Raw genomic sequence first — 17,500 nt, 5'->3', positions numbered from 1 at the left:
GTGCACAGATAAGGTCTCCCAAAAGGATAAACTGACAGCACTAGGTAAATGCTTCAGGATACCTAAGCCTATGTGAGAGCAGAGATAGAAATAAATACTAAGTCAGTGAACCGTATACTCCTGCTCAAATCCTCTGTGAGGGCAGCGTATGTAATTTAGGGAGACTGTCTAATCCCTGAATTCATAGCTGGTATATAAAAGATGTATCAAGTACAGTGGATGGTATATAGATACCTACAGTTCGGTCGTTAGGTATGCACGACTTTTATATGGGGTATGGGTGTGATGATGATACCTGAACGGCTTGTCAAGAAGCTCGTATGAAAACAGTGTCTCACTAGCAATCCTGTGTATTAGCATAGGAGCACACCTTCATCCCTCATATGTAGGTACTATATCCCGCTGTATATAAGTCACTAGGTATATACAATAGGTCTGTGCGGCATGAAGATGATAGATCAAGTCCCGCAGATACTCATTAATACACCTGTTTATAAATAAACTGATACTTGAGTAGCTGTAGTCTAGGTACAATGACAGGCTGTACAGATCTAATAGCGTATACAGAGCTCAACCCAGCGTGGTGTATTAATGAACACCACAGAACATTAGCTAACCGGGTGGGGTAAGAGTCTGACTCCTACAGCAAACAGGAGTTTCGCATCACACTGATGCTGTCTCATGGGGGCCACCTTGAGAAAGCATCAGTGTGATGCGAAATGATCGTCGGTGGTGGGCGCCTCCTTTGTGACGTCAGCGCATGTGTTGGTGCGGCGGCGTTCAGTGTAGCCTCCAGGCAACGAAAGGTAAACTAGACAGAGGTATACTGCCAATCTAGATGACTACCAAATGAACATAAGTGGCTATCATAGAAGGAATGTGTGTGATTTAGAACCATAACATAAAGCAGATCAGGTCACCAATCCATCAAGCCTATTGCTACCCATAGAGATCAGTGATGGGGACAACCGGTCCCCTTGGACCCCTGGCTGTTCCTGCTGGGCAGGCGCACCCGGGGGCTAAGCAGACCGACACAAAAATTGATTGCACATTTTGCAACAGCCACGAGGTGCGAACTCGCAGCACAATGGAAGCAGCCAGATTTACCCACAATGAAGAAAATTAGGAACAGGATTAGGTATGTTTGCCGGATGGAGCAATAGACGAGTCTGGTCAATGACTCCGGCACAAACTTTCTAAAAGTCTGGGCCCCATGGCTAGACCATTCGGACATCCCAGGGGTGAATGCCACCAATATTCTGCTTTGATAGATCGAGATGCATTCTCCACCAAAGTAACAGCACTGACAATTACGGAGAGGGGTACCGGTAGGGAAGACGTAAGACGTAAGTAGGGTTTCCATAGGAGGTCTCACGTTGTAAAGGGACGACATCGGAGATGGAACAACACAACCAAGAGATGCCCCTCGCCCGGCCTGCCCCCTCCCCTTCCCCTTCCCCCTCCCCCTCCCCCCTTCCCCCCCCCCTGTGTTCGTCCTGTCTGTCCCGTGTGTCTGTCGTCTTCCCCTGTACGTCTTAAGTTGTTCAGTTTGGCAACAATAAAGAAAATGGGACCATGATCACTTATATAAGACAATGGGTTGTTAGACAATGTTTGACCTGTAACATGTCCCAATAAAAACTTTTTGTTGAAAAAAAAGAGATCAGTGATGGGAACTTCAGATTATAAAGTACATCATTCAGAAGTTGCTAATGTAAACTGATCAAGCTAATGTTACTATCCCTTGATGCCATGTTCAGGTACAAAGTCTGTAAACGTCTCTTTTGTACCTGTAAATGTGACCAGTAAGTACACAGAATCCAAAATCCAAATCAGTTGTCAGGAGGATCCTTATGGTTACTTAGAAGAAAATGTCCTGAGTCAATGGACTGGACCCATAGAGGTACCAGAATCATAGGTCAATACATGGTACTTTTTGAATGCCAGTAGTGCAGTCTCTTGTAGAAGTAGATCCCCTGTTGGTAAAACAAACCCAGTATACACAGGGAACAACAACAAGTGGTTAAGCATCAGAGGCAGCAGACAACCTGTATATGAGAGAACACATCATCAATGCATAACTGAACGGGCTGGTCTTCCTTTGCTGGGGACAAAAATCACCAATTATGGACAGGAAAGCAATTAATAAGCAAACAAAGTTAGCCCGTCCTTAAATGCAGATAAGGATGAAGCCTGTCATGGGGACAATAAGTCACCTAGTATCGACATGACTATGATTGTAAACAATGGTTAAAGGAAACAGCTCAGCTTAAGTTCCTCGTTTAAGCCACGGGGACTAAGAGTATCCAAGATGTAAATGGTTCTTGCTTCAAGCTGAAGTAAGGCCATGTTGCGGTCCCCTCTTGGAGATGAATGGACCTGGGCAATCGGCATGCACCGTAGAGTTGCAAGACTGTGTTTCTTCTCTTTAAAGGGCCCGGCCACAGGTTCTTCAGTCAGATCCTCCCGATTGTCAGTGTCCTCTAGTGCCTTTCTGATGGCGGATCGATGTAGACTAAGCCGCTCTCTCAGCATACGTATAGTTGTTACTATATAATATAGCCCACAGGGGCACCTGATGTAATAGATCACAAATTTAGAGTCACAGTTCAGAAAATCTTTGACCTTGACGCGGTGACCATGATGGGGGTGCGGGTAGGTTATGCCCAGAACCATATACTGGCAATTGACGCACCCGCTGCATTTGTATACCCCCACCGGTCTATTAAGCCAAGACTGCTTTTTGGAATATTTAGAAATTGGATCTGCCCGAGTAAGAAAGTCACCCAGGTTACGGCCTCTGCGATAGAAGCGAGGTGGTTCCTTGAAGAGATGTCCAATCTGTTTGTCTTTGGATAGAATGTGGCTGTGTTGGAGAATGCTTTGTTTGATGTAGCCTGATGCCGTGCTAAAAGTACTCTTGATGTTAAAACGGTTATCGCATGCCTTTTTGATTTGTGGTTTTAACAAGGATGACCTCAGCGTGTTCCTTGCTTCTTGCAAAGCCATGGTGACCTCCATATGGTTATATCCACGTTCCAGGAAGCAATTTCTCATTTCCTCCAAAAGATCATCCAATCTTGAGGGATCACTGGTAATACGTATAACTCTGAGAAACTGCGAAAAAGGCAGACCTTTTTTCATTGGTACCGGATGGTGACTGGAAGCTAGTAATAGAGTGTTTTTGTCTGTGACTTTTTTATAGATCCTTGTGGCCAAGTGACCGTTGTCTTTGTACACTATTGTATCAAGGATGGCTAGCTCAGTTTTGCTAAAACTAAGTGTAAAGCGTATGGTGGAGGGTAAACTATTAAGCATATCAACAAATCGCAATAACTCTGTCTCTGTCCCTGACCAAAGTAAGAACAGGTTGTCAATATAATGCAAGAGGCTAATGATATGTTTACTGAACACCTGATTATTAAAAATGTATGCCTGTTCATAGGAATCCATGAAAAGGTTTGCATACGATGGGGCCATATTGGACCCCATCGCAGTTCCCATTAGTTGTAAATAAAAATTATTTTGGAACTTAAAATAATTTTTATGCAAAATAACATCCATTAATAATAAAAGAAAATCAGGGGGAAGACCAGCAAACTCATCAAAGCTAAAAAGATGTTCTCTACTTGCCTTAATGCCATCAGCGTGGTTGATATTGGAATATAAGCTTGCAACATCCATGGTTGCCAAAATGATATCATCTGAAATATTAGTCAAGGTGCCCAACTGATTAATAAAGTCAGTTGTGTCTTTTATATATGTCTTCATTTTGGCGACCGTGGGGTGCAAAAAGAAATCGACGTATTGCGAGAGAGGATGGGTTAATGAACCAGGAGCCGAAATAATTGGCCTCCCCGGGGGTGCTGTGATGGATTTATGAATTTTAGGTAGCATGTAAATAACGGGAATAATGGGATTAGATTGCTTAAGAAATTTACTTGTCTCTTGTGAGATCCATCTGTTAGTCAATTCGAAATCAATAATGGTATCGATCTCTCTTTTATAGCTGATGGTAGCGAGGAGTTTAGTGTGTATTAACCCGTAGCTGGGTCTCAATTGCTTGCCTGTAGTATGTGTAAGGCATAACTACCATACCACCACCCTGCTCTTAACTTCTGCTTCGCGCATGTGCAACAGCTGCGTTTCACCACACGGGCGGCTCCCTGCATTTCAGCACCTGTTTTTGTGTAGGTTTTTTAGTGTGTGTGTGTGTGTGTGTGTGTGTGTGTGTGTGTGTGTGTGTGTGTGTGTATGTAAATATATATATATATATATCGGACCGAAACGTCGGTATGGTGTCTTGTTAAAACTACAATATATTTGTTTGACCACCCATTGGAGTGCTGCCTGTGATTTCGTCTCACCACGGTATCGTATTGCCTACATACATACATACATGGGTCGTGTCAGTTCAGTCAGTCACAGATAAAAACTACTGAGGTTTTACTAAGTAACTTCGAGAAGTGTTTGTGCGACAAACTGGGCAAAAACCCACTTGTCCCCCAAAAAACACTCCCTCACAACCCCCCTCCCCCCCTCACAACACTTAACTGCTGCGGGGTCCTGAAGGCATGGTGCAGACTTCTCCTGTCTTCTCCCTTTCAAATTCATCTTTTTCCCCCTGCAGTAGCAGTTAAAATGGCAACGGGACGCGGCGACATCACGTAACGTGGTGCCGCGTGACGTCACGTAGCGTCCAGTTGCCATGGCAAATGACGCTGTGTTGTCATTTTGACTGGAGCTGCAGGAGAAAAAGATGAATTTGCAGAGCAAGATGGAGAAAGCCGGGAGTCGCCGCCGCAGGGAAGCACTCGACAGCGGCCAAAAAGCACACGTCCGTGGTGAGCGGGCGAGTGCATTTGTCGAGCCCTGGCTAGAACAAAACAACTGCACAGCCAGCAGGCAATTCTACAAGCATGCACCAGCCCAATTACACTGGGAGTTAGATTTAGTGGGGTGTAAACTAATTAGATAGTATATTCTCATTATTATGAACTATTGGCAGCACTGATGTGGCCGAGTCACTAATCAGTGGACTGGTGTGTGGATTGGACACAATGGACAGTAATGTTAGGTGTACAATGTAAAGTTAATTAACAAATAAGAATAACAAACTAGATAACTAGTAATTTAATAGTAAACTGTGATATAATAACAGTATATTTACTGGTGTAAAATACTAATAATGTGCTGATGTCCTATTTCATTCAGATTTAGTGGAAACCAGGTCCAGGCCGACACACACACACACACACACACACACACACACACACACACACACACACACACACACACACACACACACACACACACACACACACACACACACACACACACACACACACACACACACACACACACACACACACACACACACACACACACACACACACACACACACACCTTTTGGTCATCGTCTTGGCCTTTAATATCTTTTGGATCCATATTGGCCTAAGGACAGTAATTTCTGTATGTGATATGTCCGGCCCCACAGTATTTTACATTTACATCTCACCATATTTCTTATAGCTGTGTGAAGCTTCTGAATTATCTTTGCATTTAGATTCTCAGTTTCACACCCATACATGAGCACAGGCAGAATACACTGGTCAGGCAGGGGAAGGGTCTCTTGATTTATGTTTTTCCAAATCCGTTTTATTGCATCTATTGATGGTCAGATACCAATAATTCTGCATTTCCAACATTTATACGTGTCTGAGAGCCATATTGCACTTCTAACTCTGCTGCATGTGGCTTGTCCCAGAACACCCAGCAGGCCTGGGGACTTCCTATGAGAGGCAATTAACCATGAATACTCGCTAAATGTGACCATGCTCCGTGTAACAAGATAACATCCCTTTGTGCAGACAAAGGGGAAAAGGTACTCACCAGAGACAGGAAATGGAACAGTTTCACTCTTTATTGCGGTCAGATGTTCCTCAGCGTTCGCCTCTTCTTTCTCCGACTTAATCTCTAAACTCTCCGGTACAACCACTGGGAAACCTGGCAATAAGAAAAGGGAAATCCATCATGTAAAGCTGGGAGTGGGGGCGCTTCTTGTGATATCAGTATAAAGAAATACTCTATACTGATTCCTAATGGGAGGGGTGAAATGATTGATTTTACTTTATTAACGCTTTGAGTGCTTAGGGAGTTTTTACCCCCGAGCGCTGAAAACATTTTGGAGCTACCAATGATCAAACCTTTGAGGAAATCCGCTCCTGGGTTTGGCTGGAACTCATCCTTGCAGAGCTGTGGAGTTTCCAGACAACCCCTCCTTGCTGCTGCAATAAAGTATCACCTGTTTTGGACTCACTCTGCAGTCTCCTTCATGCAGCTCCATTCCTATTGGCTGCCCATGCTATTTAGGATTAGCCCTTCCACCCAGGAAGTGGATAAGCATCATCCAAGTCTGCTTGGATGTAATGGTGCTTGCTACAAGCACGCCTGTCTGGCCATTCTGTTCCTGTGCTGAAGCACTGGTTCCCCAGTGCTAAGATTCTAGTTCCTGTGGCCTGCTGCATATTTCCCTTGCAGAGGCCTTCGTGCTGTCCTACCCCTGTCCTCCTTACAGGGGTCCTTTTCCTTCACTAAAGCGGCACCACTCCAAGTTCCTGGTTTCTTCGCTGAAGCTGCTACGCTGTAGTGCCACGCATCTGCCTTCCCGTTGCCGACCCTCGCTTGTATCCTCGACCACCGCTCCTCTGCTGCCTGCCTTGACCCCAGCCTGGATAACGTTTACGCTGCTTTCTCCAACCCTGATCCGGCTGTCTGACCACGGAATCCGCACTCCGGACCTGACTCCGTGGCCTAAGGTCGGTGCATATACATCCCCACCTCAGCAAATCATGTAATTCTATATTGTAATTTAATATTATTTCCCAAAATATTGCCATAATTTCAGCCCATTTTTTAAACATACTGAATAAAGACAAGTGAGGATGTAACTTACCACAAACAGGAAATGCATCTATTTCTTCCTTTATTGGGGTCAGATGTTCCTCAGTGTCTGGCTCTTCTTTCTCTGACTTAATATCTAAACTCTCCGGTACAGCCACTGGGAAACCTGGCAATAAGAAAAGGAAAACCCATCATGTAAAGCTGGGAGTGGGGGCGCTTCTTGTGATATCACCTCCTCTGATATTGGAATAATATAATACCTATTGTAAAGAAATGTATTACTAGCCCTTCTGGCAGAAAATGACTTGAGTTGAGTGTTTGACTCGCGTAACTGTAAAAGAATCAGATATTCCCTCCTCGCAGATCTCAAAGAAACCAAAATAACTCCTCTACTCACTTAATAAGTGTGGATCCATGCTGGCAGTGGGCAGTGCTGCTCTGGAGGTGCTGGCAGTGGGCAGTGCTGCTCTGGAGGTGCTGGCAGTGGGCAGTGCTGCTCTGGAGGGGCTGGCAGTGGGCAGTGCTGCTCTGGAGGTGCTGGCAGTGGGCAGTGCTGCTCTGGAGGGGCTGGCAGTGGGCAGTGCTGCTCTGGAGGTGCTGGCAGTGGGCAGTGCTGCTCTGGAGGATCCTTGATCTATATTTGTTGGGTGACAGCTGTGTCTGTAGAAGAGAGAAAACAGAATTGGAATGATCTGTTTTATTGGGCAAATATACAGCATTTAGTATGGGCTTTCAAACCTAAGATTATTAACCCCAAAGGAGTCGGAGAAGACAGAGGGACAAAAACAAACATCAAAAAAAAAAAAAAAAAGAACATATGGTCCATCCACAAACAGGAACTTCATGTCTAACACTGCAAAATACATCAATGGATCAGGATTGTGTCACAACATAACCATCTAGTAAAACAAACCGTATAAAGAGAGTCGGAGAACAACAGCCACAAGCAAACAAGTGGGCTTAACCTTTATTAAAAAGCCTGGTTACCCCCTCACCGTGACAGTATCCAACTCTCCTTGCTCACAGTTAGGGGGGAAGCCCGACGATAATGGGTTTTTCTGTGTAGTTTTGCTAAAAATACATTACATAAACGGTTAATTTCAGTTTTAAAATACAATATATTTCCATAGGAAGTCAACTGGCGTTAGAATGACGTTTTAAAAGCACCCGTTCTTCCTCTGGCTTAGAGGTCATCCGGGTCAAATCTGCCCATATTAAAAAGGGACCAACTTTATCAGTCAATTTATTAAACATGTTTCCAGTGAAATTGACACCCAGATGTACAGGAAGTGACCAGAACATCTTTATGCAACATAAAGGGACTTCCAACGTGCTTCGGACAGGGCAAGAGGATGTGACCAGAAAGACATTCCCCATTCCTTACAAATGCAACATCATTCCAATATGATGTGCCTCCAAAAATGGGAAATATATATTTGTGATATGTGAAATTTGGTGAATTAAATGATAAACACACCAAATAATTATTGTGGAATGGTAAGAAATGTGTTTCCTTCTCTAAAATTAGCCGTCACCCTGAGCATGTGACATAGATATGATACCAGGGTTAATACTCATGGCTACTCTAGTCAACTCACTTTTTCACCCCGCAAGGTACTGTCAATGAGTTAATATTAACCCCTTATGCAATTGCAATCATATCTATACACTTCTACCACAGGAGATAAAGCAAATAAAAGATGTAAAATTAATATATCTGCCATGGTCTGAGATCCCCAATTATAACAGAAAAAACAAAGCACGTGTGTGTGTACGTGGGGCATGCATGAGGTATGTGTACGTGGGGCTATGGCAGTGAGGGGGTTAACCTGGCCAATAATAAAAGGTATTATGCCCGGCTGGTTAACCCTAAACCTTGCTGAGACTGAGGGGTTAATTGTATGGTCACCACAATGCCATGTTTCCCCTATACACTATCTGTAATGTCCCTGTTTTGCAGCTCAGAAAGTAGCTGCCGTCCAATGAATGTATGTGAGCTGTGCAAACTGTGTTCGCGACACAAGGGGGAGCTCCTAGCGCTGTGCCAAGCGTTAATTGCATAAGCGTGCCTCCGGGTAGCTGCTACATTGAAGCTTTGTATCACTTCCTAAACCGCAGACGTCTGAACTTCAAACTCAATTGGATAAATGGTCTGCGGTCTAGCTGAAGTGCCTATGTGCAACAATGTATCCAGCCGTCTTGTTATCCACTTAAAGTGAATTGGTGAAGTGCGTCTGTGGTTACTGATCAGAGCCAGCACGGATACATTGTATGCCGGCTCATAACCCAGAACGATAATAGGTCAAACCGCAACCCACATCACAGACCCCATCCAATTTAAGTGGCTTACTTGCGCTAGGAAAGAGCTAGCACTCTAATTTTGGGAACAAAGAGTGGAGAATGTAACATTCACATATAAAAACAATATATATCATCCACACATACAGAAACCACATAGGAGAGGGAGTGGCTCAGTGAGTAAAAGACACTGACTGGCACTGAGAGTTTGAAGCAGGGGAGCCTGGTTCAATTCCCAAAATGTCTCTGTAATGCGCTACGTATAACTAGCAGCGCTATCCAAAAACATGCTATTATTATTATATAAAAATAACATGTTTTTCAGTTATGTTTTAAAATGTAAAGACAGGAACCCATTCCTGTCAGCCCGGCAATGAATCCATTAACATGTCAATATGTTAAGGATGAATGAGCTGAGGGATATTTCATCTCCGTACTTCAAAAGGCACCCTAAGTTGGTGCCCCAGTGTCTTGAGAGGCCTCAGAGACCCTAGGTGTTAGGGTGGCCGGAATATTGCAAAGCTCCAGATACCGGTGCGAAGTATGGGCTATTAACACTTGGTAGCCAAACCCCAGACTTACTGTCGCCAGGTAAGAGGCTGGGCCCGATATGCTAAGCAGCTTAGGTGTCAAATTAGCGCATGCTCTTAGCAGACCGGGAAGCAACTTGTGCCCTTTTTGTGAGCTACTGGCAAGTCTGCGATATGTGGGAAAAGTTGTTCCCACGGGAGGACTGGCTGTGTAGGTTAGAGACAGGATCCCTAACCCTATAAAAATGCCTGCAGCCCAGTCCTAGTTAGTTCCATCTAAGTTTCATCTGAGATTCATCAAGATTCGTCCAAGTTACAGCGGCAGCGGTTCCGGAATGTGAGGGGTTAATAACATCGTAACCAAGGAGCGTGCCCCTCTTCCAGAACTCGTTTGAGCTTAGGATTCCCGAAAGAATCCTGTAAGGACTGAACGAAAAAGTTTCCTGCGGCGGAGATATAGGGGTGGCAACTTGCGCCCCTAGCCAAGGATTGTCGCATGGCTCAATTCGCGCACCCACTCGCATGCGTGCAGGATTGTCCAGAAACTATTTGCAAGTCATTCGTTCCGTGGACATTTTATTTAGTTTCCCCATCCCAGTAAGTGTTTATCCAGTGTATTTGTGAAGAGTTGTGTGTTTGTCTTAAAAGGAAATAAATTACAATTTATTTTACCCTCCTTGTTGTGCTCAATTTAGAATCCCGGTATTAATGTGTTGATGAGACCTGGTCTCCCATGACAGGGGCATGCATAGAGTATATTGTGTGCGTATTGCATGAGGTGCCTGTGTTTATATGGGGGAGAGGGGGGGAAGAGGGGGAGGTTGGCACTTGACTGATTACTTTTTTGGTTTTTTTATTAATCTGGCCCTCTGCTGAGTAATTTTGGACACCGCTGCTTAGAGGAGACTTCAGTGTAATACTCGCTCTCTATGCTGTACTATAGGAAAGAGGCAAAAAAACAGGCTCATATAGAGACTTATTGGTAAATAATAATTGTGGGAAGTTCTTTAGTAAAGTTCTATTAGAAAGATGGAATTATTTATTGGGAGTTTATAACTATGCTTTATAGGGCAGATTTGTTCCAATATTATAGATATTAGGTTTCTAAAAAGCCCTTAAAACAATTGTTTATAACTGTTCCTCTATTCAAACATTTGAAGGAGAAAAGCTATGTTGATGCTTATAATGGATCGGATTAACCCTTTGCAGAACAGACATTTAAATGTTGGGAATTGTACATTCATTATATTCCACTGACAGACATGAATCTGTAATTACTTTGAACACATTTCTTGTGTTGAAGTTTAAATATTATGTGTGAACAAAAATAGAATATTATCTCTGACTTGGAAGAAACAAGTTACTAAGAAACTGCAAGTAGTATATCTATATATGGGAGATCTTTTCCTCGTTATGCATTAAATTCCTATTGTTTTTCCTCTTTCCTTAGTTGATATATTAGGGTTTTTTCCGGTTCACATTATTTCAATGTTTTCCTACTGGATACCACTTTTTGCTAAATCGCCATTAACATTTATAATATAAAACATTTGCAAGCAATGTTTCATGGATTCCTACAGCTAATAGTACTGTATCACGGGATCTTGTACCTTTCTGTTATCTTTGTATATTTGCACATTTAGAAAATGAGGGGTTAACCCCTTGTATGCTACAGACATGAGGCTGACGGATTTGCTAAACTCTAATGTATTGAAGACAGAAACACAACGTTTCGACCATGCGGTCTTTCTCAAGTGATATAAAGTGGCATAATGACAAAGTCCTGTGAAGTCCCTTTTATATCCCCACCATCCCACAATGCCCTCTGGGAATTATCCTAGATGAATTGCAGGTGTGCTGATCTGCAGGTAACTCCCTCTGTTCATAGCGTCCATTAGAGGCTTCAGTACTTTAATGAGGGGGCGTCAGGTGATCCTCCGTTGTCTTCATGAGTCATAGCAGACTCCCCTGTATGGTGCATCCTCAGCATCTGATCTGCTCCGTCACCGCTTGGTGCTTTCCCACGTCGGGTTATCCATCCGGGCATCAGCTCCTTGCTATCCTCACACTGTTCTGATCGGGTCTCTCCCTGTGACGTCATTGGCTCCTCCTGCCATATCGTAGCATTCTTTGTATACATCTGCTGTATGTGTCATCCTCTGTGATCAGCAGACTTATCATCCAGACGCATGGAAAAAACAGATCAGGAGGGCTAAATCAGCACACAGGATAATGCATGTCCTCATAATAAACATTAAAAACTAACTGTATAGAGAGAAAGAAATTCTAAAATATCAGCATTGCACGCAAAACTTAAGGAATTAACGACACAGCACAAACGGCATACGAGATCCGAGACCTTGAGTCATATGAAAGATGTACAAATTGAGTTGAAGCTATTACTGACTGCCCAGGCAGAAAATTTGTTGAGTTGGTCAAAGATGATTTTTTGCAGAAGCAAACAAACCAGATACTATGTTAGCAAATAAATTAAAAGGATAAGGCCCCAAATTATAATATCCAAGCCATCCCGCTTACAGTCGGGTGCGACCACGTCTAACCCCAAGGCGATAGTTGAGGAGTTCAAGAAATGTTATGAAAACCTTTACAACGGAGAGAAAGTGGCACACAATTTAACCACAAAAAGAGCCTTGCGGGATTTCTAGGCAGGCTCCAACCTACCAAGACTGGAGGTTGGGGAGCGAGAGTCTGTGGGGTCGGAGTTCAACCTGGAAGAACTTACCCAGGTGATTAAAGAGTTTAAGCCAGCGAAAGCTCCAGGCCCGGATGGTTTCTCCAACTTTTATTATAAAAAACACGTAAAAACCCTTGCCCCATACATGCTTAGCATGTTCAATGAGGTGTTGGAGGGCAGACCGTTCCCGAACCAAATGCTCCAAGCGTCCATCTCCCTTATATATAAATCATGTAAAGACCCGCTTGACTGTAAAAGTTAATCGACCAATTTCCCTTATAAACACAGATATCAAAATATATGCCAAATTAATTGCCAATAGATTGAGTCATATCCTGCCTAGACTAATACACCCAGATCAAGTCGGCTTTATTAAAGATCGTCAGGCAGCAGACAATACCCAACAAATTATTGATCTGATAGAAATAGCCAATACCAAACAGATAAAAACTATGGTGTTGAGTCTAGATGCAGAAAAGGCGTTTGACAGGATTGACTGGGCATACCCAAGAGCCACACTTGGAGCCTTTGGTTTTGGAGGCAAGTTGATAGGGGCGATACTTGCCCTCTATTCCAACCCAACAACAAGGGTGCAACATCAAGGCTTCCCATCCAATCTATTCACGATCAGGAGCGGTACGAGGCAGGGTTGCCCGCTTCCGCCCCTCTTATTCGCTCTCTGTATGGAACCGCTGGCGGCCCAGATTCATAAGAGCCCAGACATCACAGGAGTAAACGTGAACAACCAATCCCATAAGGTGGCTCTGTATGCCGACGATGTCTTCATGACCATCTCTAATCCATTGACCTCTCTCCCAAATCTCTTTGACTTGTTGGGGAAATTTAAAAGGATTTCGGGGTTCAAAATTGTATTGTATGTCTTTATTGATATAGCGCCATAAATATACATAGCGCTTCACAGTAGTAATACATGTTGTAATCATATAAATAACAAATAATATAAATAACAGGTCATGGGAATAGGTGCTTCAGACATAAAAGTAACATTAAGGAAGAGGAGTCCCTGCTCCGAGGAGCTTACAATCTAATTGGTAGGGAGAAGATATAGAGACAGTAGGAGGGAATTCTAGTAAGTGCGTCTGCAGGGGGCCAAGCTTTATGTATCATGTGTCCAGGATTATCCAGTGCTATTCATATGCTTCTTTAAGCAAGTGTGTCTTAAGGTGGGTCTTAAAGGTGGATAGAGAGGGTGCTAGTCGGGTATTGAGGGGAAGGGTATTCCAGAGGTGCGGGGCAGTCAGTAAGAAAGGTTTAAGGCGGGAGAGAGCTTTAGATACAAAGGGGGTAGAAAGAAGACATCCTTGAGAAGACCGCAAGAGTCGGGGTGGTGCATTGCGAGAAATTAGGGCTGAGATGTAAGGAGGGGCAGAGGAGTGTAAAGCTTTAAAAGTGAGGAGGAGAATTGAGTGTGAGATGCGGGATTTGATCGGAAGCCAGGAGAGGGATTTCAAGAGGGGAGACGCGGAGACAGATTTAGGAAAGAGTAGAGTGATTCTGGCAGCAGCGTTTAGGATAGATTGTATGGGAGACAGGTGAGAGGCAGGGAGGCCGGACAGCAGGAGGTTGCAGTAATCGAGACGGGAGAGAATGAGGGCCTGAGTCAGAGTTTTAGCAGACGAGTAACAGAGGAAAGGGCGTATCTTTGTGATATTACGGAGGAAAAAGCGACAAGTTTTAGAAACGTTTTGAATGTGAGAGGAGAATGTGAGAGAGGAATAGGGTGTGACCCCTAGGCAGCGTGCTTGGGCTACTGGGTGAATGATCGTATTTCCAACAGTAATGTGGAAGGAGGTAGTAGAGCCAGGTTTGGGAGGAAGTATAAGGAGCTCTGTTTTTGCCATGTTAAGTTTCAGTCGACGGATGGCCATCCAGGATGATATTCCAGACAGACATTCAGAAACTTTGGTCTGTATAGCAGGTGTAAGGTCTGGGGTTGAAAGGTAAATTTGTGTGTCGTCAGCATAGAGGTGGTATTTAAACCCAAAAGATGTGATTAGGTCAAATAGAAAGAGTGTGTAAAGAGAAGGGGTCCCAGGACAGAGCCCTGGGGTAGCCCCACAGAGAGATCAATAGAGGGGGAGGAGGTGTTAGCAAAAGAGACACTGAAAGTACGATGGGAGAGATAAGAGGAGATCCAGGATAGAGCTTTGTTCCAAATACCAAGAGTATGGAGAATGTGGAGGAGAAGAGGGTGGTCCACGGTGTCAAATGCTGCAAAATAAACCAGGCCAAATCAGAAGCATTGAACATTAACCTCCCGAAAGAATTGGAAAAATTAATTACAATCAATTTCAATTGGCAAAAAATCAGCCATTAAGTATTTAGGAGTCAATATCGCCAAAGATTATAAATCAATATACAAGGCAAATGAACCCAGATTGTTTAAAGAATTAAAGGAAGACCTGAGAAAAGGGGCCAATTTTAATATATCTTGGAATGGGAAAATTTATAGTATCAAAATGAATCTCCTCCCAAGGGTCCTATACCCATTTCAGACCCTCCCAGTGCCACTGGGACTGAAGGATATACTCTCTATTCAGTCCGCGATCTCTAAGTTTATATGGGGAGGCAAAAAAGCGAGAGTAAGAAAACAAATCCTATTAAAACAAAAATAGGAAGGGGGGCTAGCAGTACCTAGTTTGTTATCCTATTATAAGGCAGCACAATGTCAAATTTCCCAATGGCAAACGAACCCAGAATTGAAAAGGTGGGTGGCATTGGAGAAGGAGTGTTGCTCCCCATTGGAGTTGAACAACCTGATCTGGACCCCAAACACAGCAAAGAAAGCTGGAACAGAGCTGCTCGCCTCAATGACCAACTCACTCACAATCTGGGAGTCCACCAAATTGTCATGTAACTTAACTGGTATAGGATCCCTGATGACCCCATTATGGGGAAATCCAGACTTCGCTCCGTGTTTGAATAGGGCAGATGCCTCGATTTGGCGAGCTAAAGGTATTTATAGACTTAGGGATCTGGAGGGCAATAATAAAATTAAAACATTCGAGCAAATTAAATCTGAAAAAGAGATCCCCCAATCTGAATTCTTTAGATACCTCCAGATCAGAGCATTTTATAACAAAATCAAACCCCGCCCCCCATTGACAAATTTAGAAAAGCTCTGTCTGGTTGAGACGGACACGAAGGGACTTACATCGCAGATGTATAAGGAGGTGATCGGTTCTATCCCCAAGGTCACAAAAAAGTTAAAATATATGTTGATGTGGGAAACGGACCTGGGAAAGACACTGGAGGAAGAGTGGACGCAGATTGTTACAGCGGCTTCCAAGAGCTCGCTGTGCCCCACGTTAAAGGCGAATGCATATAAAGTGATTTTGAGATGGAACCACACCCCAGTTAGATTATCAAAATTTGTCCCAGGATACTCCCCGTTGTGCCCCAAGCAATGTGGAGATCCGGCCGACCTGTTACATATGCTGTGGTCTTGCCCCCCGGGTAACTCCCTTGTGGAAGCAAATTAGAGATTGGCTACAGAGGATCCTCACAATTCCACTAGACCCGTGGTTATCCCTGCTGAGCAGGCAGACCTCGGGGATAGCTAAAACAGATAGGAAACTGATTGCACATTTTGCATTGGCCACGAGGCGCGAGATCGCAGCATTATGGAAACAAAATGAAATCCAAGTAATCCCCAAAATTCGGAACCGAATTTGGCACATATGCCAGATAGAGAAATTGCCAAGTCTCCTAAATGACACTGGCAAAAATTACCTAAAAGTCTGGACACCGTGGCTGGATCAAACAGATATCCCAGGGGTGGACAGGTCCACAATTTGGCTCTAATAGTGGCAAGAGCGTTCTCCTTTGACGTAGGAGGCGGAAAGAAGGGCTGAGGTTAGAATGTAGTAAAGCTAAAAGACTCGTATAGAAATGCAGACGGTCATAAGCAAGTTGCGATGAGACGGTGACCTACGAGCTACAAAATTGCAGAAGAGGTGTCTCTCTCATCCCCCTCCCACATAGGGAGTGTTATTTTACCAAAAAATGGGAGTTGCACTGTGTTCAATGCCAAAGATCAGTGCAAATAATGTATGTACGCATGTATTGTAATACTGTGAAAACTAATAAAACTTAAGTTACAAAAAAATAAAAACAAACTGACTGTATGTGCAAAGTGATTACAATGGAAGCCGTTGTGTAGAGCAGGGGTGCGCACATTTTGTTAAAAATAAGTGTAACATGTGTTTAACAGTTTGTAATGTTTATTATGAGGACATGCATTATCCTGTGTGCTGCCTTCACAGGACTTTGTAATTATGCCACTTTATATCACTTGAGAAAGACCGCATGGTCGAAACGTTGTGTTTCTGGCTTCAATACATTAGTTTAGCAAATCCGTCAGTGCTGTGCGATTTCTTGCGTTCCTGGGTATGCTGCAGGGTATCATCCATTCGTAGGAGCACCGGTAATTCTATCACCTTTTCAGATTTTTTTATTGTTGGGGTGCAGCATTTACCTTTATTCTAAGGCCTGTAATATAGAGCGCGTTGTTGCACTCCCGTGCGCGCGACAATTACAACTGACTGTGAGAGGCTGACGTTGATACAGTCGAGACGCGCGCACGGCCGCGAGCGGTGACGCGGCAGACCAGAGAAATTACAAGAGAATTGTATTTTCGCGCTGTCCCCGTGCCACGTGATGCTATGAACCAATCACAGCGCGGCCTACTGCTGTGACATCAAAGCCCACGTGCGTCACCGCTGACCCTCTACAAACGAGTCCAGCGCGCACTATATTACAAGCCTAATACAGACGTGAGACTACCACATGCTTGGGTTTCTATATGGCTGCGCATACACAGAGACCCAGACACAGCACCCACCTCTATGCCTGGGGTCACCCTGCTCTCCCTCAGCTGTAGTTCTGCACTGCAGATTGGGGGAGGGAAGAGAAGCTGTGTCTCACTTCTACATCTCCAGTTCTGCACAGACCTCACCTCCTCTCCTCTGCACAGACCCTCCCTCTCTCCCCAATCTTATCCTCACTGATTCCTAATGTTAATTCCCAATGTAAAATAACCCCATTATCTCCC

The 17,500-nt window shown here is 43.9% G+C and overlaps 1 protein-coding gene across 2 annotated transcripts in view; it reads right to left on the bottom strand.

Annotated features, from left to right (window-relative positions):
• Positions 1 to 17,500, bottom strand: part of LOC142488002 (uncharacterized) — a 376,604-nt gene that overhangs the window by 17,608 nt on the left and 341,496 nt on the right. The window contains exons 2-4 of one of the 2 annotated variants that reach the window (XM_075588304.1): positions 7,301 to 7,563; positions 6,956 to 7,069; positions 5,893 to 6,006 (exon numbers count right to left, since the gene is read on the bottom strand). In XM_075588304.1, coding sequence (XP_075444419.1) covers positions 5,893 to 6,006; positions 6,956 to 7,069; positions 7,301 to 7,319 — 247 coding nt within the window. In that variant the 5' untranslated portion in view covers positions 7,320 to 7,563. The remainder of the gene's footprint in view (positions 1 to 5,892; positions 6,007 to 6,955; positions 7,070 to 7,300; positions 7,564 to 17,500) is intronic. The other variant, XM_075588305.1, reaches the window with a different exon arrangement.

Source organism: Ascaphus truei, chromosome 2 (genome assembly GCF_040206685.1).
Source record: "Ascaphus truei isolate aAscTru1 chromosome 2, aAscTru1.hap1, whole genome shotgun sequence".
NCBI lineage: Eukaryota > Metazoa > Chordata > Amphibia > Anura > Ascaphidae > Ascaphus > Ascaphus truei.
Note: the sequence above shows the minus strand (reverse complement) of the source record. Positions and strands in the feature narration are given on the sequence as shown.